The 23718-nt window shown below is 41.4% G+C and overlaps 1 protein-coding gene across 2 annotated transcripts in view; it reads right to left on the bottom strand.

Moving 5' to 3' along the window:
- The window catches only part of npas1 (neuronal PAS domain protein 1), a 366892-nt gene that overhangs the window by 272907 nt on the left and 70267 nt on the right, over positions 1 to 23718 (bottom strand). Inside the window, exon 2 of one of the 2 annotated variants that reach the window (XM_039768048.1) lies at positions 16077 to 16237. The exons of the other annotated variant lie outside the window; for it this stretch is intronic. Within the exon in view, the coding sequence (XP_039623982.1) occupies positions 16077 to 16174 (98 nt within the window). The 5' untranslated portion in view covers positions 16175 to 16237. The remainder of the gene's footprint in view (positions 1 to 16076; positions 16238 to 23718) is intronic. 2 annotated transcript variants of the gene reach the window in all.

Raw genomic sequence — 23718 nt, 5'->3', positions numbered from 1 at the left:
TTTCCTTTTCACGGCTGCTGTTTTTAAACTCTGACTTTGAAGGTGTCAGTTTAGGGGCTCCCAGTGGGGCGACTTTAATTCTGATCAGAAACACCACTGACTGATTGCTGCAGATATAAAAAAAGGTACTGTTCATTGGGATGCAGGAGGCATGTGGTGGGCCAATCCGATGATTCACTGCAGACGGTGAATGCATTTTACATCAGCAGGCAGGTGCTCAGAATGCTGAATGGGCTCTTCAAAAAAGTGTTGAAAGAGAAGCTGACTCCAGGGAGGGCATGGCTCCAGCGGGCTTATGTTTAAAAGATAGTTTAGGATAGCTTCGGCATCGAGCAAGACTGGGCGGTGTGCAAAAATACCACAGCCACGGAAACTGGGGCTGAGCCGACTACTCAATCTAGTGCCTTTGACATCGGCCACAGTCTATCTATCTATCTATCTATCTATCTATCTATCTATCTATCTATCTATCTATCTATCTATCTATCTATTATATAGTGCCTTTTATCTATCCTTTTATTATGTTTTCCTATCTATCTATCTATCTATCTATCTATCTATCTATCTATCTATCTATCTATCATATAGTGCCTATCTATCTATCTATCTATCTATCTATCTATCTATCTATCTATCTATCTATCTATCTATCTATCTATCTATCATATAGTGCCTTTCCTATCTATCTATCTATCTATCTATCTATCTATCTATCTATCTATCTATCTATCATATAGTGCCTTTCCTATCTATCTATCTATCTATCTCTGTCATTGTATAGTGCTCTATTTATCTCTCTATTATATAGTGACCTTTCTGTCTATTATATAGTGCCTCTCCTTGTTTATTTAGTTATATAGTGCTTTTCATATCTGTCTATCTGTTTTATAGTGCTTTTCATATCTACTGATGTTATATAGTGCCTTTGACATTTATCTATCTGTCATTGTATAGTGTCTTCCCTTTATCTATCTGTCTAACTTTCTATTATATAGTGCCTTTTCTATCTTTATATGGTGCCTCTCCTTGTTTGTTTAGTTATATAGTGCCTTTCCTATCTATCTTTTTCATATCTGTCTATTTATCTACATTACAAATGTTGACAAATTCATTTGTGCTTTTTGTTTTTAGTTGACTAGATTACTGTAGGGGCGGCACGGCCCGCCATGGAGCCAACAGATTAAAAGAGATGTCTTATCCGTAGCATGCAAAGGTGAGGTATTTTCATGCCTGCTTCTAATTATCAGATAAATGAAATTCTGTTCACAGAGCTGTGCTTGGCAATCAAACCGCAGATTTACTGCAAATGTGGTGGTGCACAAGCGCAGGTCCTGTCCAATCTTTATGAAGGTTTATCTCATGAGAGAACTGTGTCTGCCCAGCAAGTTAAGTCCACGACACACCTTTCTTCTTCTTCTTCTTCTTCTTCTTCTTTTTCGTCCTGTTTATCGTTTCCCTCTTATTTGTGGGGTTGATGTGCTTGATCAACCTTCCCCGTACAGCTTAGTCCTGTACCTTTTCCCCAATCAGTCCCCTTTTTCCTTCAAATCGTTGCACAACACACCCGCTGGGATTTTCTGTTACTTCTGGTTCACTTCAAAGTTTAGCGTGTGAAAAGCAACCAAACTAAATGGAAACAGAAGCAAAGTAATGAGTTATCTTCTGATGGACTAGGAGTGTGTAAATGCCTACAAATGAATTGAATTGAATTATGTCACAGCCTGATTCGTGCCTACTGTAAAGCCACAGCATGACAAATGACACCTAGATGTTTAATAAGCATGTCAACATTCCTGGTAGGTTTTGATCTTCTGCATGCACAGTTTAAATACAACACATGCAGTTGTTCTTGCCTGCCATTCTTCACTATGGGTAGACTCAGATGGTGCTTATTAAAGGCCGTCAAAATGGCACTGCTGCCTCAAATTAAGGACACCAGGGTTCACTTTCAAGATCCTCCCTGCATGGAGTTTGTATGTGTCTTTGTAGGGTTCCTCCAGGTGGTCACCTACAGTCCAGGTTAGGTGGATTGGTGTTACTAAATTTTCCTCTGTGTGTGTGTGTGTGTGAGTGCTCCCCTTGCAATTGACTGGTGCCTTTCTAGGGATTGTTAATGCCTTGCACCCTATGCTTACTGGGTTAGGCTCCAGCACCTCATGACCCTGCTCCAGTGTAAGCAGGTTAGAAAAAGAAATGAGGATGTGGAAAATCCCCTCAAATGAACTGCTAAACGCGGTAGGCCAAAACAAGCCCAGCAAGCCACTGAACCTCTAAATTCAGAAAGCCCTAATGATCCGGTTCCACCAAGACAATCTTGGAATGTCTGCAAAATTCAGAAGGTTTAAACCATTGAGTTATTATTTCCTTCTGGGTTCTGCAATCCCCTACTATTCTGTACTTTTCTCTGTTGTCTTTTCAGCTTCTTTTGTAGTGACGCTCTGCGCCACCACCACCTGATCAAGGTGCCATGCTGCTACCTGCGTTTCAGGATTAAATGGCGGGTTTCTCAAATGTCCACATGACCATCATCATCAAATTCTTCCAATGTGAAGCCTGAAAACAATGAGGCCTGATTTAGAACATCTTTGTTAGATAAAATGCCCAGTGGGGGCCGGAAGGTCTTTTGACCTTGGAACCCTGTTGAAAATGCCACTTCTTCTGTTTTGAACACCGTGTTGTGAACCATATCCTGCAATTAGTTTATAAATACAACAGACCAAAATCAATCAATGAGACCGTGACGTAATAAATGGTCCAGTTTCATCTCTTCTTGCCTATAAACAGCGCTCTATTTTATAATAAAACACTAAGTTCTGTATGTGTGTGTCCTGTCGTCAAAGCAAAATGTGATTGGTCAGTTTATCTTTGCTGTGATTGGTCAGTTTGGCTTTGTTAACAACATCAAAAGAGGAAGTACAAGTTGTGAGACTTTTGATGAGGAGTAAAGGCATAGGAGGCATGCACCTTCAAAAATGGGAAATATAAAACCGGATAGGAAGCCGAGAAAGACGCCTCTCAAAAATAATGACAGAGTTTGAGAAGAAGGCTTTATGGGAACATTAAAACATTAGAACAATTTAGACAAGAACAGGCCATTCAACCCAACAAAGCTTGCCAGTCATATCTGCTTAATTCTTTTAAAAAAAAAAATATCAAGTCGAGTTTTGAAAGTCCCTATAAAGTCTTACTGTCTACCACACTACTTGGCTGCTTATTCCAAGTGTCTATCGTTCTTTGTGTAAAGAATAACTCCCTAATGTTTGTGTGAAATTTACCCTTAACATGTTTCTAACTGTGTCCCAGTGTTCTTGATGAACTCATTTTAAAGTCACCGTCTCGATCCACTTGACTAATTCACTTCATCATTTTAAATACTTCACTCAGCTCCCCTCTTAATCTTCTTCTGCTTAAACTGTAAAGGCTCAGCTCTTTTAATCTTTCCTCCTAACTCATCCCCTGTAGCCCTGAATCAGCCTCGTCGCTCTTCTCTGGACCTTCTCTTGTACTGTTATGTCCTTTTTGTAGCCTGGAGACCCAAACTGCACCCAGTACTCCAGATGAGGCCTCACCAGTGTGTTATTAAGGTGAGCAGAACCTCCTGTGACTTCTACTCACCACAATTCAAGGCGCTATATAACCTGACATTCTGTTAGCCATTCTTTTAGGAATGTGCTCGAGTGAGGGAGTACCGGTCAGGTGCGGCAATTGAGGATAGGAGCTTAAGGTACATATAGAGCAAGAGATAGAAAATATTTTTGAATTATCCTATTATCTGTCTTCGACGACTAGCATGACCAGTAAACCTATAAATGCAGAAGACCTAAACTAGCCACTGTTATGAATCACGTGTATTTATTTATTTACTTGTTTTTTAATTAATCAGTCAGTCATTTTCCAACCCCACTATGTCCCAACACAGGGTCATGGGGGTCCACTGGACCCAATCCCAGCCAACACAGGGCCCAACAATCCTGGGCAGGGTGCCAGCCCACCACAGGACACACACACACACCTAGCACACACTAGAGACAATTTAGGATCAACAATGCAAATAACATGCCATCTTTGGACAGTGGGAGGAAACCGGAGCACCCCGAGGAAACCCACACAGACACGGGGAGAACAGGCAAACTCTGGGAAGTGAGCCCAGGCCTCTTTACTGTGAGGCAGCAGTGCTACCACTGTGTCACCCTTGTTTTTTAATTCTTATGTGTCAAAACTTTAGATAGCTTCCATTGTGTCTGCTACTATGTACTGTCTCTTTAAATGTACCTCTGCTCCTTGTCCTTTGTGCATGGAGACCCAGGAGGCGGGGCCACTCTGACATCACCACTCCTGAACCCTCCCTCTGGCCATTTACATCAGCTGAGAAGATTCAGTAGCAGGAGATCATTTAGTTTACTGTGGTGGATGGTGAGCATTGCGATTTCTACTTGAATGTATTGCTTTTTTGTGAGATTCTCGTCCGTTTTTTGGATTCTGATTGCTGAATAGGGGGCAGCACGGTGGCACAGTGGTAGAGCTGCTGCCTCGCAGTAAGGAGACCTGGGTTTGCTTCCCGGGTCCTCCCTGCGTGGAGTTTGCATGTTCTCCCCGTGTCTGCGTGGGTTTCCTCCCACAGTCCAAAGACATGCAACTTAGGTGCATTGGCGATCCAAAAATGTGTGCTTGGTGTGTGCATGTCATGCGGTGGGTTGTCACCTTGCCTGGGATTGGTTCCTGCCTTGTGCCCTGTGTTGGCTGGGACTGGCTCCAGCAGACTCCCATGACCGGTTTCAGCGGGTTAGAAAATGGATGGATTTTTGAATTGTGTTTTTTGGATTTTCTTTTATAGTAGGATGGACTTTTAGGCAACTTCTTTGCCTTTTTTCCACTCTGTTTGGCTTTTTTGATTTTTTCTAATAAATCCGCCCGTGTTCTGAAGTCTCTTTTGTGTATTTTTTGATATAATTGGTAGACTTTATGCGTTTTTTATCTAGCTCCCCATTTTTATGGCCTGCTCCAACTAAAACCAGCAGTAGTATTTGGGGTCTGGCTGAGATAAGGTCAGCCTTTTCTGGGCAGGTTAGTGAAGATCCTGACCTCCTTCTCTGCATATTTTTGGAGGCCTCACACCCATTCTGCCCTTGTAAAGCTTCTGCTTCATGACAGCCACTAACACTGTGTTTCACTAATTGATGCGTTGTACACATCCTGCTGCAACTAACTGATAAATTCAGGAACCGATGGCACCATGACATGTAATAAATGGTCCAGTTCCACCTGTTTTTGTAAATTAATAATTAACTACTAGTCACTGGCACTGTACCACACTAATTAAACAGTTTTACACCATCTCATGTGATTATCTGAAAAATGTAGCAGGCCAAAACCAGCCAGTAATGCTTAGATACTCATTAAATAGTTGTGTGTCATATATCATGTTATCCTGTATGTGTAGAAGGCTTAAACTAGCCAACGAGGATAAGAAGGTCATTAACCGTTGTCATCAATTTACGATAATTTAACTGTTAAATGCAGCAGGACAACACCATCAAGTAGCATTGTGACACTCACTCCACGTTCATTTGAATCTGCTGAAACTGAAGAATAAATTCCAGGGACCTGAACTGGGCAGTGACGCTCATTTAACTGCTTTATGGTCCAATTACATTTATTTGAAAACTAAGCAGGCCAAAACAAGCCAGTGTTGCTTAGATGCTCATTAAATATTTGTGTGAAATATATCATATTAAAGCTGTGCACATAGAAGACTTAAACTGGTCAATGATGATAAGATGGTCATTAACAGTCGTCACTAATCTACGATATTTAACTGTTAAACGCAGCAGGACAAAACCACCAAGTAGAATTGTGACACTCACTGCACGGTCATTTGTTATCTGCAGAAATTGAAGTATAAAATTCAGTAGGCCTAACACTCATTTAACTCATACATGAGTCATTAACAATTACTTCAAATTTAGAAGGTCAGCCAGTATTTTCTAGATGCTCAATTAGATAGTTGTGTGTCATATACTGTAACATATTAAAGCCGTACATATAGAAAGCTTAAACTGGCCAACAATGATAAGATGGTCATTAATAGTCGTCATCAATCTATGATATTTAACTGTTAAACGCAGCAGGACAAAACCATCAAGTAGCATTGTCACACTCACTCCACGTTCATTTGAATCTGCTGAAACTGAAGAATAAATTCTAGGGACCTGAACTGGGCAGTGACGCTCATTTAACTGCTGTATGGTCCAATCACAATTATTTGAAAACTAAGCAGGCCAAAACAAGCCAGTGTTGCTTAGATGCTCATTGGATATTTGTGTGAAATATATCATATTAAAACTGTGCATATAGAAGACTTAAACTGGTCAATGATGATAAGATGGTCATTAATAGTCATCATTAATCTATGATATTTAACTATTAAACACAGCAGAACAAAGCCATCAAGTAGCATTGTGACACTCACTCCACCGTCATTTGTTACTTGCAGAAACTTTGGTATAAAATTCAGAAGGCCTGAACTGGGTAGTGGCACTCATTTAACTTCAGTATGCATCATAAACAAACACTTAAAAATTTAGCAGGCCAGCCAGTATTTTCTAGATGCTCAATAAATAGTTGTGTGTCATATACTGTAACATATTAAAGCCGTACACATAGAAAGCTTAAACTGGCCAATGACGATAACATGGTCATTAACCATCATCATCAATCTGTGATATTTAACTGTTAAATGCAGCAGGGTAAAACCATCAAGCAGCATTGTGACACTCACTCCATCTGCTGAAATTGAAGAAGAAATTCTGGGGACCTGAACGAGGTAGTGACACTCATTTAATTATTGTATGCTCCAATTACAATTATTTAAATATCTGCAGGCCAAAACCAGCCAGTATTGCTTAGATGCTCATGAAATAGTTGTGTGAAATACATTATATTAAAGCTGTGCACATAGAAGACTTAAACTGGTCAATGGTGATAAGATGGTCATTAACAGTCGTCACTAATCTACGATATTTAACTGTTAAACGCATCAGGACAAAAAAAAAAACTCACCAAGTAGCATTGTGACACTAACTCCACGGTCATTTGTTATCTGCAGAAATTGAAGTATAAAATTCAGTAGGCCTAACACTCATTAACTTATACATTAGTCATTAACAATTACTTCAAATTTAGAAGGCTAGCCAGTATTATCTAGATGCTCAATTAAATAGTTGTGTGTCATATACTGTAACATATTAAAGCCGTACATATAGAAAACTTAAACTGGCCACCAATGATAAAATGATCATTAACCATCGTCATCAATCTACAATATTTAACTGTTAAACACAGCAGGACAAAACCATCAAGTAGCATTATGACATTCATCCCACCGTTATTTTAATCTGATGAAATTGAAGAATAAATTCGGGGACCTGAACAAGGTAGTGACACTCATTTAACTACTGTGTGCTCCAATTACAATTATTTAAATCACAACAGGCCAAAACAAGCCAGTATTACTTAGATGCTCATTAAATAGTTGTGTGTCATTTATCATATTAAAGCTATACAGGGTGGTCCAGATCTAATTATGCAGATCCAGATCGTCTGGATGACTTTCATTTATACAGGGACGATTCCAGTTTGGCACAAAGACGATTCTTCATGTCGTCATGTCAACACACTTTTCGATGGTTCGGGATTTTTCGGGTGATTTTCTATGTAATAAACTTAATAAGTTATAGTGTAATGAAAATTGCATAATTAGATCTGGACCACCCAATACTTCTAGAAGGCTTAAACTGGCCAACAATGATAAGATGGTCATTAACAGTCATCAACAATCTACAATGTTGAACTGTTTAACTCAGCAGGCCAAAACCATCAAGTAGCATCGTGATACTCACTCCACCGTCATTTGTTATCTGTAGAAATTGAAGTATGAATTTCAGAAAGGCTGAACTGGGTAGTGACATTCATTTAACTTACGTATGCAACATAAACAATTACTGTATATACTTGCATTTAAGTTCTCCGGCATATACGTTGGGCTTGATTTTAACGTATAATTTCCTATATTTTATAATGTCAGTCATACAAGTTGAATGCGGAAAACTCACGCTATTGGTCAAGAGATTACGATACACTAACACCAACCTAAGAGAGTAACCACATGGCCTTTATTTTCTATTGTCACAAAAACGACCTTGAGAAGGTTTCCTCCAGCCTCCATCATCCCCCTGACCGGGTCGGGGTCTTAAAGGAGGAGGCTAAATAGACATTTGAATACATTACCTTCAAAATGGCATTTCCTTTACATAGCTTTGCAATGCTAAAGAATTACACAACCATTGGCCAACTACTCTACTTAACCATTAAGTGCGGTAGGCCCAGACCGTCAAGTACCATCATGACATTCATTCCACGGCCATTGGCCATCTGCTATAATCAAGGTATAAATGCAGACGATATGAACTGGTCAGTGACACTCACTTAACCGATGTATGCCACCAGTCACAACAACTTAAAATTCAGCAGGTCAAAATCAGCTACTATGGCTTAGACGCTCATTAAATAATTGTGTGTCGCCCACCATCACATTGTAGCTGTTCAAGTATAAAATTTAATCAAGCCAGAGATGGTAAGGTGGTCATTGACAGTCATCAGCCAACTAATGTTCAACCATTAAATGCAGCAGGCCAAAACCATCAAGTAGCATAACGGCACTCATTCCAGGGTCATATGCTGTCTTCTGTAATCAAAGTATAAATGCAGAGGAACTGAACTGTTCAGGGACCTTCATTTAACTGCTGGATGGCACGAAATACAAAGGCTTGAAAAATTCAGCATGGCATAACCAGGCAGTAGTGCTTACATGCAACTGAACAGTTGTGCGTCGTTTTCCAAGCAGCAGGCCAAAACTGCCCAACTATGACACTCAATGAACAGTTCTGTTCCATCTACCGTATGGAACAGGTGTGAGGCAGTCACTATTTAAATTCTACAAGTAGAAGGCCTAAATATGAGAACATACAGGAGCAAAATATGGACAGTGAATGAGACAGAAATCAATCTTTGGGTTTGTGATATGGCATTATTAATCACTGTGCCACTGTCCTGACCAGTCATCTGGTCCTTCATCCATATCTACATTCATATCACAAGGAGAAGGCACCTTGGTAGAGCATTGATGAGAAGCAAGTCTGTGACTGTACTAATATACATTTCCTCCAAACACAGAATTACAATGATAAAGAAACACATTCCACGGTCATCAGTCAACTACTATATTTAACCTCTAAGTGTAGGCAGGCCAAGACCAGCAAGTAGCCTTATGACATTCATCCCACAGGCATCTGGTGCAATCAAAGTATAAATGTTTGAGACATGAACTGCATTAAGATTATCCGAGGTGTGCCACCAATTACACTGACGTAAAATTCAGCAGGCCAAAACCAGCCAGTATTGCTGAGATGTTCATTATACAGTTCTGTGACTTCTTTATATTGTAGTTGAACAAGTAGGGTATTCAAATGTGCCAATGATGATACTATGTTCATATGCTAAATGGAGCAACTAAAACCATTAATTGCACTGTGACACTCAATACACAGCCATTTGGCATCTGTTATAATCACAGTAAATGCAGAAGACCTGATCTGGTCAGTAACCCTCATTTTATTATTATTTTCTTGACACTTTTATCCAAGGCAACTTATGAAATGCAAATGACTACAGGCCACTTGGAGCACAGACAGGGGAAGTGACTTAATCATCGTCACATGGTGTCAGAAGTGGGATTTCAACCCAAAAACTCAGTGCTTGAAGTCCAACTCCTTAACCACTGCACCACACTACCTGCCTCACTTTACTGGTGTATGCCAACAATTACAATGACTTTAAATTCAGCAGGCCAAAACAGTCAGTATTGCTTACATGTTCATTAAACAGTTGTGTGCCTTCTTCATATTGTAGCTGCACAAGTAGGATACTTAAATGGGCCACTGATAATAAGATGATCATTAACGGTTCACAGCCATCCACTACGTTCAAATCTTAAATGTAGCAACTAAAACCATTAACCAGCCTTGTGATACTCATTTCATGGCCATTTGGCATCTGTTAAAATCACAGTACACAGTAAATGCAGAAGACCTGCCATGCATAGAATTCACACTAAAACATGCGTACGGACAAAAGCAGAAATGTGCGTACGCACAAAAAAAATCCAGATGCATAAATCTGTGCATTCACCAACTTCCACGTTCTTCCCCTCCATAACTCCCAGTCAGTGTGAAAAGTAACGCACGTGCACGCGCCTGCCGCCACTCCCCAACTCCTCCCAGAATTACACCTCTTTGAATATGCAAATCAATATAAATAGCTCTTAAGCTCAGCCTTCTGTGAAAAGACAATGGCAAAAGCACGGGGGAAATACAGTACAAGAATTTCAGCGAATTGGAGGCAAAGAAAAACTTACTTATTTGTTGGTTTAAACAGTGGTATAAACAACAAAAGGAAGTTGATTGAGTGACAGAGTGTCGGAGAAACTCGAAAGATCAAGTTCACAAAGTCACACAGTGCCCGAAATAAAAAAGAAGTTGTCAGATATCAAAGTCGCCATGAAAAGGCGAGTCGTAGCCCACAGTCTGAGTGTCATATGGAAGCTTATTAGGGTACAGAGAAAAGAAAAAAAATAGGGACACAGTGGGAAAAAAAGCTCAAAATGTCAGCTTTAATCTCGAAATTTTCACTTTAATCACACAGTTTAATTTGTCGTTAAAGTAGAACATCATAAACTTCATTTTTAAATCATTTAATTTTCTAATTTCTCAAATCCCGTCGTAACTAAAGTAGCATGTTAAATGCTTTGTTTTGTATTTGATCTTCTACGTATGTGCTCTATTTGTGTGAATCACTATTTACTTCTTAAATGGGCTTTCTCTTCCACCGACAGGACACAGAATCCATTACATTCAAGATATTACAGCTCTCTGAATAATTAAAATGCTGAGATGTATACGTGATATCATTTTCATGATGGTAGGAGTTAAATCATGTTATTAAACATGGGAACACGGTGGCGCAGTAATAGTGACGAGCTGTCCAGAGATTGTTCCTGCCTCCTGCAAGATGCTTGCTGCGCCATGCGCGACCTTCGATGAAATAATTTATTGCAGCAGTCCTGTCTCTTTCAAATGTACTAATTTCTGCCCTTACTTTTCTTTCTCCAAATACCCAATCGCCACACAATCAGCTCTGTAATAGATGTTAAGCCCTCTGTAAGCTTAGAATGCAGATTCTTCAAAACTTTTAAGGAACATTGAAATATCTTCGTAGTACATGTTTAATTATTCTGTCCATCTATCCATCCAGGTTTGCGCCAGTCCCAGAAAGAATTCAATGCAAGGCAGGAACAATCCCTGAATGGGCGCCAGATTGTCGTTACCACTGTCCACCGTGTTTCCATCCATCCATCCATCCTCTTCCGCTTATCCGAGGTCGGGTCGTGGGGGCAGCAGCTTAAGCAGAGAGGCCCAGACTTCTCTCTCCCCGGCCACTTCTTCCAGCTCTTCTGGGAGAATCCCAAGGCGTTCCCAGGCCAGCCGGGAGACATAGTCCCTCCAGAGTTTCCTGGGTCTTCCCCGGGGCCTCCTCCCGGTTGGACGTGCCCGGAACACCTCACCAGGGAGGCGTCCAGGAGGCATCCTGATCAGATGCCTGAGCCACCTCATCTGACTCCTCTCGATGCGGAGGAGCAGCGGCTCTACTCTGAGCCCCTCCCGGATGACTGAGCTTCTCACCCTATCTTTAAGGGAAAGCCCAGACACCCTGCGGAGGAAACTCATTTCAGCCGCTTGTATTCGCGATCTCGTTCTTTCGGTCACTACCCATAGCTCATGACCATAGGTGAGGGTAGGAGCGTAGATCGACTGGTAAATTGAGAGCTTTGCTTTACGGATCAGCTCATTTTTCACCACGACAGACCGATGCAGAGCCCGCATCACTGCGGAATGTGCACCGATCCACCTGTCTATCTCACGCTCCATTCTTCCCTCACTCGTGAACAAGACCCAGAGATACTTGAACTCCTCCACTTGGGGCAGGATCTCTCCCCCAACCCTGAGAGGGCACTCCACCATTTTCCGGCTGAGGACCATGCTCTCGGATTTGGAGGTGCTGATTCTCATCACAGCCGCTTCACACTCAGCTGCGAACCGATCCAGAGAGAGCTGAAGATCACGGCCTGATGAAGCAAACAGGACAACATCATCTGCAAAAAGCAGTGACCCAATCCTGAGTCCACCAAACCGGACCCCTTCAACACCCTGGCTGCGCCTAGAAATTCTATCCATAAAAGTTATGAACAGAATCGGTGACAAAGGGCAGCCCTGGCGGAGTCCAACTCTCACTGGCTCGACTTACTGCCGGCAATGCGGACCAGGCTCTGACACCGGTTGTACAGAGACCGAACAGCTCTTATCAGGTGGTCCGTACCCCATACTCCCGGAGCACCCCCCACAGGATTCCCCGAGGGACACGGTCGAATGCCTTTTCCAAGTCCACAAAACACATGTAGACTGGTCGGGCAAACTCCCATGCACCCTCCAAGACTCAGCTAAGGGTGAAGAGCTGGTCCACTGTTCCGCGACCAGGACGAAAACCACACTGTTCCTCCTGAATCCGAGGTTCTACTATCCGACGGACCCTCCTCTCCAGAACCCCCGAATAGACTTTTCCAGGGAGGCTGAGGAGAGTGTTTTCACATGTTTAATTATTAACAATATAGATTATTTAAATGATGTTAACATTTTATCAGTATAATGTAATAAACATATTTAGCTGCATTTCATCTTAAAAATGATATCGTCATAATATGTAAATACGCTCTTTATAAAGTGGCTCAGGTTGTGTAATATTATAACTGTATAGCAAGTTTACAGTGAGGTGATTGTACTTATAAGTACTAACAGTTCTACAAGGAGCACTTGATGGACTGATTGAGTGCGTTTATAGCTCTTGAGATGAAATTGTTTCTGAACCATGAGGTCTGTACAGGAAAGTCTCTGAAATGTTTGTCGTATGAGTGAAGTTCAAATAGACAGTGTGCATGGCTGAGGCAGCGTGTGCTTGATGCTGTATACCAATAATTCTCTTTCCGATCAGCTGCTGTAGAGCTGTGATTCACACTCAGATACAGTGATATAAATACTCTGATTGGTGCAGTGAGAGTAATATGGAAAAAGATGATCCGCTGTGGCAACCCCTAACGGGAGCAGCTGAAAGAAGAAGAAGAAGGTGCAGTAAGAGTAACAATGCTAAAGCAGCTATGGTATTTGGAATAGTTTGGCCATTCGGTGGACCATTATATTGTTACAGGTTAACTACAATCAGATGCCTTAAACTAATAAACAATATGCGGTTCATTTCAGTGTATTTCATAATAATAATAATAATAATAATAATAATAAGCCGTGTCAGGGATTTGGATCTAAAAAAGAAAGAAACCACACTGGAACTAAAGCACTGCTTTGACGCTGGGTGCCGGCAGTTTGCAAAACTAAGCGGAGAACTTGAGTACGCCAGGGACTGAGCTACCATGAAAATGTGCGTAGCTTTATGCCAAGTTTAGGTTTTATACATCACTTTTTGGGCATGGAAATGGGAGTATGCAACATTTTTGTGTGTACACACCTATATACGTGAGGCCCCGCAGTTACCCTCATTTTATTATTGTTTTCTTGACACCTTTATCCAAGGCAACTTACAACATGCAGATGACAATATTTCTTTTGTTTTTCCATTGGGGACAGACAGGAGAAGTGACTTACTCAAAGTCACATGGTGTCAACAGTGGGATTTGAACCCATAAACTCAAAGCCTGAAGTTCAACTCCTTAACCACTGCACCACACTACCTGTCTCATTGGTGTGTGCCATCAATTACAATGACTTAAAATTTAGCAGGACAAAACCAGCCGGTATTGCTTAGATATTCATTGAACAGTTGTGTGCCTTTTACATATTATCGCTGCACAAGTAGGAAACTTAAATGGGCCAGTGACGATAAGATACTCTTTAACAGTTGTCAGCTATCCACTATGTTCAAGTGCCTAATGGAGCAACTAAAACCATTAACTTGCATTGTGACACTCATTCAATGGCAATTTGGAGTTTGCTGTAATCAAAATATACAGTAAAGGCAAAAGACCTGATCTGGTCAGTAACCTTCATTTTATTATTTACAACATGCAGATGACTACAGGCCACTTGGAGCACAGACAGGTGAAGTGACAATCACAGTCGCATGGTGTCAGCAGTGGGATTTCAACCCACAAACTCAAAGTCTGAGGTCCAAATCCCTAACCACTACACCACACTGCCTAATTACAATGTCTTAAAATCCAGCAGGCCAAAGCCAGCCAGTATTGCTTAGATGCTTGTAAAAGTGCCATGTTTCTTCTTCACATTGCACTTGTATAAGTGGAATACTGAACCAAGCCAGTGATGATAAGATGGTCATTAACAGTTGTCAGCTATCCACTATGTTCAAGTGCCTAATGGAGCAACTAAAACCATTAACTAGCATTGTGACACTCATTCCATGGCTATTTGCAATTTGTTGTAATCAAAGTATACTGTAAAAGCAGAAGATCTGATCTGGTCAGTAACCCTCAATATATTATTTGTAACATGCAGATGACTACAGGCTACTTGGAGCACATAGGGGTGAAGTGAAAATCACGGTCCTCATGGTGTCAGCGGTGGGATTTTGACCCACAAACTCAAAGTCTGAGGTCCAAATCCTTAACCACTACACCACACTGCCTAATTACAATGTCTTAAAATCCAGCAGGCCAAAGCCAGCCAGTTTTGCTTAGATGCTTGTTAAACAGCCGTGCACCTTCTTCACATTGCAGCTGTATAAGTGGAATACTGAAACAGGCCAGTGATGATACGATAGTCATTAAACCACCAACTAGCATTGTGACACTCATTCCATGGTCATTTACCATCTGCTCTGATAAACGTATCAATGGAGACGACGTGATTTGGTCAGTAACCATTCATTTTATTATTGTTTTCTTGACACCTTCATCCAAGGCAACTTTTCAACATGCTGATGACTACATTTCTTTTGTTTATCCACTTGACTACAGGCCACTTGGAGCACAGACAGGTGAAGTGACTTACTCACTGTCACATGGTGTCAGCAGTGGGATTTCAACCCACAAACTCAGAGTCTGAGGTCTAAATCCTTAATATTAACCACTACACCACACTACATAATTACAATGTCTTAAAATTCAGCTGGCCAAAGCCAGCCAGTATTGCTTAGATGCTTGTGAGATGGTTGTGGGCCTTCTTCATATTGCAGCTGTACAAGTGGAATACTGAAACAAGCCAGTGATGATACGATAGTCATTAAACCACCAGCTAGCATTGTGACACTCAATCTATGGTCATTTACCATCTGCTATGATAAACGTATCAATGGAGAAGACCTGAACAGGTCAGTAAACTTCATTTAACTATCTTATGCTACCAATTATGATGATGTAAAAATTCAGCAGGCCAAAACTAGGCAGTAATGCTTAGAAAACATTGAAAAGTTGTGCAACTTTAAATTTCATCTCAAACAAATCTGCCTCAGCCTCACTGCCGTACAAGTTCCTCTGAGATGACTTGATGAATTCCAAGATGATCAGCTAATCCACCCATCTTGGTATCATTACCAAATGTAATGCAAACATTGGGTGTATGGCAGGAAGGAACCCTGGATGGGATGCCAGTTCACCACAGGGTCCACTCACACACACAAACACATACACACAAAATGCTCACACTTTGACATATTTGATCTTTGATTTAGTGTCACCCAGATAGGCACTTTCTCCCTGTGCTCCACAAGTGGATAAGCAGGTTGCAAAATAGACAGATGTTTGTTTAACGTGACAGTGTGTAAGCATTGCACAACTGCAGGGGGTACTGCTCCTGACCTGTTCAGACTCCTCCTTAAGAAAAGACACGAAATGATACCACACAGCCCACCATGCCAGAAAAAGGGTTTTAAAGGTTTCTTACCAGGGGACAGGTGGGTTTTTTATCAGCAGGCCCTGCAAGAAGTCCCACTCTACACTAACGCACTTCCCCTCGCTAATGAATGGGGCCACAGCCATCATCAACTTCCCGGTGACACCTAACGCAGACTCTGACTGGCTGGAGCAGCAGACGGCTTTGATATCCTATGAAAAGAGCCAAAAACATGTAGAGATGGATTAGCCTAAATACATGTATCGATAGATTAGCCTCTTTCTTTCATTTTATAGGCATGCATTAACAAACACATTAGCATCATTCCCTAATGACCCATCCATCCATGCCACTATATCCTCACTACAGGGTCACAGGACCCAATCTCAGCAAACACAGGGTGCAAGGCAGGAAACAAACCCTGGACAGGGTGCCAGTACACCGCACAGTGCGCACACACACACACACACTCCAGGGACAATTTAGAATCACCAATGCACCTAACCTGCATGTCTTTGGACTGTGGGAGGAAACCGGAGTACCTGGAGGAGAACATGCAAACTCCACACAGGGAGGACCTGGGAGGCGAACCCGGGTCTCCTAACTGCGAGGCAGCAGCGCTACCCACTGTGCCACCGTGCCGACCCCTAATGACCCCATCCTGGAAAAAAAATCTCCGAAGGTGGAGCTAAAGTGGGGCTGGGATATTTTGAAAACTTTTTTCATTCCATTTTTGATGAGCACACACCAGCAATAGGGTAAGGAACTGAACAGTTCAACTTTGCCAACCACGCCTGGATCAAATCAAATTAGCATTATCAATTCCTGATTTTTCTTCTTTTTGAAGAATTTTTGACTGTTGAATCCCTGTTGCTATGATCATATTGACGAGAAGCCTTCAGCAATAGTGAGAAACTGGATCAGGAAGCTCTAAGAATATTAAAGGGCAGAGACCCAGTCAAAGTCAAAGAACAAGTAGAGGTTGTCATGCATGTGCGTGTGAGGATCACCTTCTTTTGTAAACGTTAGCACTCCATTGGCCTCATGTATGAACGGTGCGTATGCTCAAAAATGTTATGTTTGTCGAATCGCGATGTATAAAACCTAAACATGGCATAAAGCCACGCACATTTCCACGGTAGCTCATACCCTGGCATACGTGAGTTCTCTGCTCAGTTTTGCAGACTAGTGGCACCCAGCGTCAAAGCAGTGCTACCGTTCCTGTGTGGTTACCCTTTCTTTTTCAGATCCACATCCCTGACGCGGCTTTATCAAATACACTGAAACTAACCGCATATTGTTTATTAGTTTAAGGCATCTGATTGTAATTAAGCTGTAACAATATAATGGTGCACAGAATGGCCAAACTATTCCAAATACCATAGCTGCTTAAAGCATTGTTACTCTCACTGCACCTTCTTCTTCTTCTTTCAGCTGCTCCCGTTAGGGGTTGCCACATCGGATCATCTTTTTCCATATTATTATCACTGCACCACTCAGAGTATTAATATCACTGCATCTGAGTGGGGAATCACAGCTCAGCAGCTGATTGGAAAGAGAATTATCGGTATTTAGCATTAAGCACACGCTTCCTCAGCCATGCACAGTCTATTTGAACTTCACTCATACAACAAACACTTCAGAGCCTTTCCTGTACTGACCTTACGGTTCAGAAACAGTTTCATCCCAAGGACTATAAACACACTCAATCAGTCCATCAAGTGCTCCTTGTAGAACTGTTTGGACTTATAAGTACAATCACCTCACTGGAAACTTGCACCACAGTTATAATATTGCACAACCTGAGCCACTTTATAAAGCGTGTATTTACATATGATGACAATATCATTTTTAAGATACAATGCAGCAAAATATGTTTATTATATCATACAGATAAAACTTTAATTTCATTTAAATAATTTATATTGTTAATAATTAAACATGTGAGGAAACTGTGTCGCAGCGCTAGCAAGGAACTGGCGCTCCATTCACGTATTGTTCCTGCCTTGTGCTATATTCTTCTAAACATGTACTATAATGATATTTCAATGTTCTTTTAAAGTTTGGAAGAATCAACGTTCTAAGCTTACAGATGGCTTAACGCAGCGTTTCTCGAACTTTATGTATTTGCGACCTGAGTTTTCATAACAGTTTTAATTGCGCCCCTCTAATGTTTTTTTTTTGAAAGGAGCCCACTAATACCAACTTGTTCTTTTTTAATTAATGATATATCATAGATGCATATTTTATTATACCTACTTAACTTTTATCGACATTTATCTAACTCTGTATTTATTTTTCTAGTATCAGAATGTAGTTTAAGTTAATTTGTTTTGGTTACAATAGATGTATTTTTCATATTTTCGATTCTTGTTTTTTTTTTCACATCTTTGCGCCCCCCTTTTTTGTTACTTCATGCCCTCCTAGGTGGGCCGCCCCACAGTTTGAGAACCACTGGCTTACCGTCTATTACAGAGTTGATTGTGTGGCGATTGGGTATTTGGAGAAAGAAAAGGAAGGACAGGAATTGGAGGTTAGTACGTTTGAAAGAGACAGGACTGCTGCAATAAATTATTTCATCGAAGGTCGCGCATGGCACAGCAAGCATCTTGCGTGAGGCAGGAACAATCACTGTGCCACTGTGTTCCCATGCTTAATAACATGATTCGACTCCTATCATCATAAAAATATCACGTATAAATCTCAGTATTTAATTATTCAGAGAGCTGTAATATCACAAATGTAATGGATTCTGTGTCCTGCCAGAGAAAGAGAAAGCGGAAGCACGTAGTGATTCACACACATAGAGCAAAAGATCAAATACAAAACAAAGCATTTAACGTGCTACTTTAGTTACGATTGGATTTGAGAAACTAGTAAATTAAATGATTTTAAGATGAAGTTTATGATGTTCTACTTTAATGACAAAATAAACTATGTGATTAAAGTGGAAATTTCGAGATTAAATTTGACATTTCAAGCTCTTTTTCCACTGTGTGCCTTTTTTTCTCTGTACCCTAATAAGTTTTCATATGACACTCAGACGGTGGGCTACAACTCGCCTTTTCATGGCGACTTTGATATCTGACTTTTTTTTATTTTGGGCACAGTGCGACTTTGTGAACTTGAGCTTTTGAGTTTCTCCGACACTCTGTCACTTGATCAACTTCCTTTTGTTGTTTATACGTCTTTTTAAACCAGCAAATAGTACATTTTTCTTTGCCTCCACTTAGTATTCGCTGAAATTCTTCTATTTCCCCCCGTGCTTTTGCCTTTGCCTTTTCACAGACCACTGAGCTTAAGGGCTATTTATATTGAGTTTCATATTCAAAGAGGCGTAATTCTGGGAGGAGACGGGGTGGGGCAGCAGGCGCGTGCACGTGCTTTACTTTTCATGCTAACCGGTATTTATGTAGCGGAAGAACGTGGAAGCTGCCATTCGCACAGATTTATGCATCTGGATTTTTTTGTGCGTACGAACATTTCCGCTTTTGTGCTTACGTCATGTTATAGTGTGAATTCTACGCATGGCGTTATGCATGAGGCCCCAGGACACTAGGGGGCATGATTGCTAAGTCTTGTATCTCTCTTAACATCCACAGCTCCGAGAAGATGCCGACTGAGGGCAACTGACCATTCCCCTTTGATTCCGGGAGATATAAAAGCAAGGAGCTCCCAAGAAATGGCATCTCATTCAGGAAATAAGTGCACTGCCTGTGAAACGACCGCTCTGTAAAGCCTATCACTGTGAAGCAAATGACTAAAATCTTAGCATTTGTTAACTCTACGTTATCATGTGCCTATCATTTTCGGTTATCTCTTGTTTTTCAATTAAACGGGGTGACCCGGTTGGCGGCCCTAACTTTTCTTTGAGTCCTGTCCTTCCCTTGACCATTGATGAGGTCAATGATGAAAAGTCAGAGAGAGCACAAAATAATAAGAGGGTGAAATAAGAATCAAACTCATGAAACAAGCAAAAGTCACTAATGAAAAGGCGGAGAGGTAGCAAATTAGTGAGAGATTCAAGATTCAAGAGAATTTATTGTCATTTCATCCATATACAGTGGTGTGAAAAACTATTTGCCCCCTTCCTGATTTCTTATTCTTTTGCATGCTTGTCACACAAAATGTTTCTGATCATCAAACACATTTAACCATTAGTCAAATATAACACAAGTAAACACAAAATGCAGTTTTTAAATGATGGTTTTTATTATTTAGGGAGAAAAAAAAATCCAAACCCACATGGCCCTGTGTGAAAAAGTAATTGCCCCCTTGTTAAAAATTAACCTAACTGTGGTGTATCACACCTGAGTTCAATTTCCGTAGCCACCCCCAGGTCTGATTACTGCCACACGTGTTTCAATCAAGAAATCACTTCAATAGGAGCTGCCTGACACAGAGAAGTAGACCAAAAGCACCTCAAAAGCTAGACATCATGCCAAGATCCAAAGAAATTCAGGAACAAATGAGAACAGAAGTAATTGAGATCTATCAGTCTGGTAAAGGTTATAAAGCCATTTCTAAAGCTTTGGGACTCCAGCGAACCACAGTGAGAGCCATTATCCACAAATGGCAAAAACATGGAACAGTGGTGAACCTTCCCAGGAGTGGCCGGCCGACCAAAACTACCCCAAGAGCGCAGAGACGACTCATCCGAGAGGTCACAAAAGACCCCAGGACAACATCTAAAGAACTGCAGGCCTCACTTGCTTCAATTAAGGTCAGTGTTCACGACTCCACCATAAGAAAGAGACTGGGCAAAAACGGCCTGCATGGCAGATTTCCAAGACGCAAACCACTGTTAAGCAAAAAGAACATTAGGACTCGTCTCAATTTTGCTAAGAAACATCTCAATGATTGCCAAGACTTTTGGGAAAATACCTTGTGGTCTGATGAGACAAAAGTTGAACTTTTTGGAAGGCAAATGTCCCGTTACATCTGGCGTAAAAGGAACACAGCATTTCAGAAAAAGAACATCATACCAACAGTAAAATATGGTGGTGGTAGTGAGATGGTCTGGGGTTGTTTTGCTGCTTCAGGACCTGTAAGGCTTGCTGTGATAGATGGAACCATGAATTCTACTGTCTACCAAAAAATCCTGAAGGAAAATGTCCGGCCATCTGTTCGTCAACTCAAGCTGAAGCGATCTTGGGTGCTGCAACAGGACAATGACCCAAAACACAAAAATAATAAAAACCATCATTTAAAAACTGCATTTTGTGTTTACTTGTGTTATATTTGACTAATGGTTAAATGTGTTTGATGATCAGAAACATTTTGTGTGACAAACATGCAAAAGAATAAGAAATCAGGAAGGGGGCAAATAGTTTTTCACACCACTGTATAGTAGTGCAGCATACAGTGAAATGAAAAAACATTCCTCCAGGACCAATGTGATACATAGAACAAAGGACAATGAAGAATCCACGACACGTAATATATAACAAGGTGCATGTGAAACAAATGTGCAAACATGTCCAACCATGTGCAACATTGCAGAGCAGAACACATCTATCAGATATCAGATCGGTCCATGAGTGTTCAGGAATCTGACTGGGGGAAAAAACTGTTACACATTCTGGTGGTGAGGGCCCAAATGCTTCGGTACCTTTTTCCCAATGCAGAAGTGTAAACAGTGAGTGTGCAGGGTGTGTTGGGTCATTCACAAAGCTGGTGGCTTTGCGGATGCAGCGTTTGGTGTAAATGTCCATAATGGAAGGAAGAGAGACACAGATGATCTTCTCAGCTGTCTTCACTATCTGTTGTAGGGCTTTACTATCCCTGACTGTGCAATTTCCAAACCAGACAGTGATACAGTTGCTCAGGATGCTCTCTATGGTTCCTCTGTAGAATATTGTTAGAATAGCTTGTGGAAGATGGGCTTTTCTCAGCATACGCAGGAAGTAGAGCCACTGCTGGGCTTTCTTGGCTAAAGAGCTGGTGTTGTAGGACAAGGTGAGGTTCTCTGCCAGGTGGACACCCAGGAATTTGGTGCTATTAATGACCTCCACAGTTGAGCCATCAATGTTCAGTGGCAGATGATCACTCAGTCTTCCTAAAGTCAACAATCATCTCCTTTGTTTTGTCTACAATCAGAGACAGGTTATTGGCTTTACACCAGTCCGTTAACCGCTGCACCTCCTCTCTGTATGCTGACTCATTGTTGTTGCTGATGAGACCCACCACAGTCATGTCATCAGCAAATTTTATGATTTGATTAGACCTGTGCGTTGCTGCACAGTCATGAGTCAGCAGTGTGAACAATAATGGACTGAGGTCTCTCAGTCAGGAAGTCCAGAATCCAGTTACAGAGGGAGGTGTTCAGTCCCAGCAGGCTCAGCTTTTCCATCAGCTGCTGAGGAATGATTGTGTTGAATGCTGAACTGAAGTCGATAAACAACATTCGAACGTATGTGTCCTTATTGTCCAGATGAGCGAGAGCCAGATAGAGAGTATTGCATCACCTGTTAAGCGGTTCCGGCGATAAGCAAACTGCAGGGGGTCCAGTGAGGGGGGCAGCCAGGTTTGATGTGCCTCATGACAAACTTCTCAAAGCACTTCATGATAATGGGAGTGAGTGGAATGGGACGGTAGTCATTGAGATTGGATACTTGTAACTTTTTTGGCACGGGAACTATGGTGGTGGTTTTGAAGCAGGTTGGGATCAATGGCGGTGCTCAGGGAGATGTTGAAGATGTCAGTAAAGACGTCTGCCAGTTGGTCTGCACATTCCCTTAGTACTCTGCCAGGAATATAGTCTGGTCCAGCAGCCTTCCATCGGTTGACTCTTCATAGAGTATTTCTCACATCGGCCACAGTCAGATTTAATGCTTGGTCGCTAGAAGGAGAGGTGGTCTTCCTCATCACCACGTTGTTCTGTACTTCAAACTGTGCATAGAAGTTAATCAAGCACATCTGGAAAAGAGGCGTCACTGTCACAGGTGGGTGGTGTTGTCCTGTAATTATTGATACCTTGGATGCCTTAGAGGATGAGGCAAGAATTGAAATTGGCATACAAGCAGTTAAGATTAGTGCACAGGCAGAAAAATGGAGAACTAATAAGAGGGAAACACAAGAATCAAGCCCACAAACAAGCAAAATTCAATAATGAAAAGTCAGAGAGATAATAAATTAGTAAGAGCAGTGTTTCTCAACCACTGGCTGCTACCAGTGGGTTGTGACTCGCTATTGTTTAAAATGGTAGTGGGTCCATGGTGGCTTGCAAAGTGGGTTGTGGCATGTCGTCGCCCCGATGAGTGTGCTACATCCTCTCCACTCCAATGATTATGCACAGTTCGACAAGAGGGACACTCTGCTTTCACTTGATTCACCAAGAGAGACCCAGTGGTTTACAGCAACACCAAAGTTGAGAAACATCGAATGAGAGAAACGAGACAAGAACAGAATTGATAAACAAGCAGCGAAAAGGTAGAAAGATGGTGAACAAGAGGGTAAGACATGAATTGAAATAGATAAACAAGCAAAGGTCATTAATGAAAAGGCAAAGAGATAGCGAATTAGTAAGTGCTGGGATTCTCAAGCACTGCCTGCTGCTGGTGGGTCGCAACTTGTTTATAATGGTCGGTCACAGTGAGTTGCAGCAGTTCGCCACCCCAATGATCCTGCTAGATCCCCCACACCCTGATGATTGACCTCGATTTGACTAAAAGGACACTCTGCTTTAGCTCAG

The sequence above is a fragment of the Polypterus senegalus genome, chromosome 11 (assembly GCF_016835505.1).
Source record: "Polypterus senegalus isolate Bchr_013 chromosome 11, ASM1683550v1, whole genome shotgun sequence".
Taxonomy (NCBI): domain Eukaryota; kingdom Metazoa; phylum Chordata; class Cladistia; order Polypteriformes; family Polypteridae; genus Polypterus; species Polypterus senegalus.
Note: the sequence above shows the minus strand (reverse complement) of the source record. Positions and strands in the feature narration are given on the sequence as shown.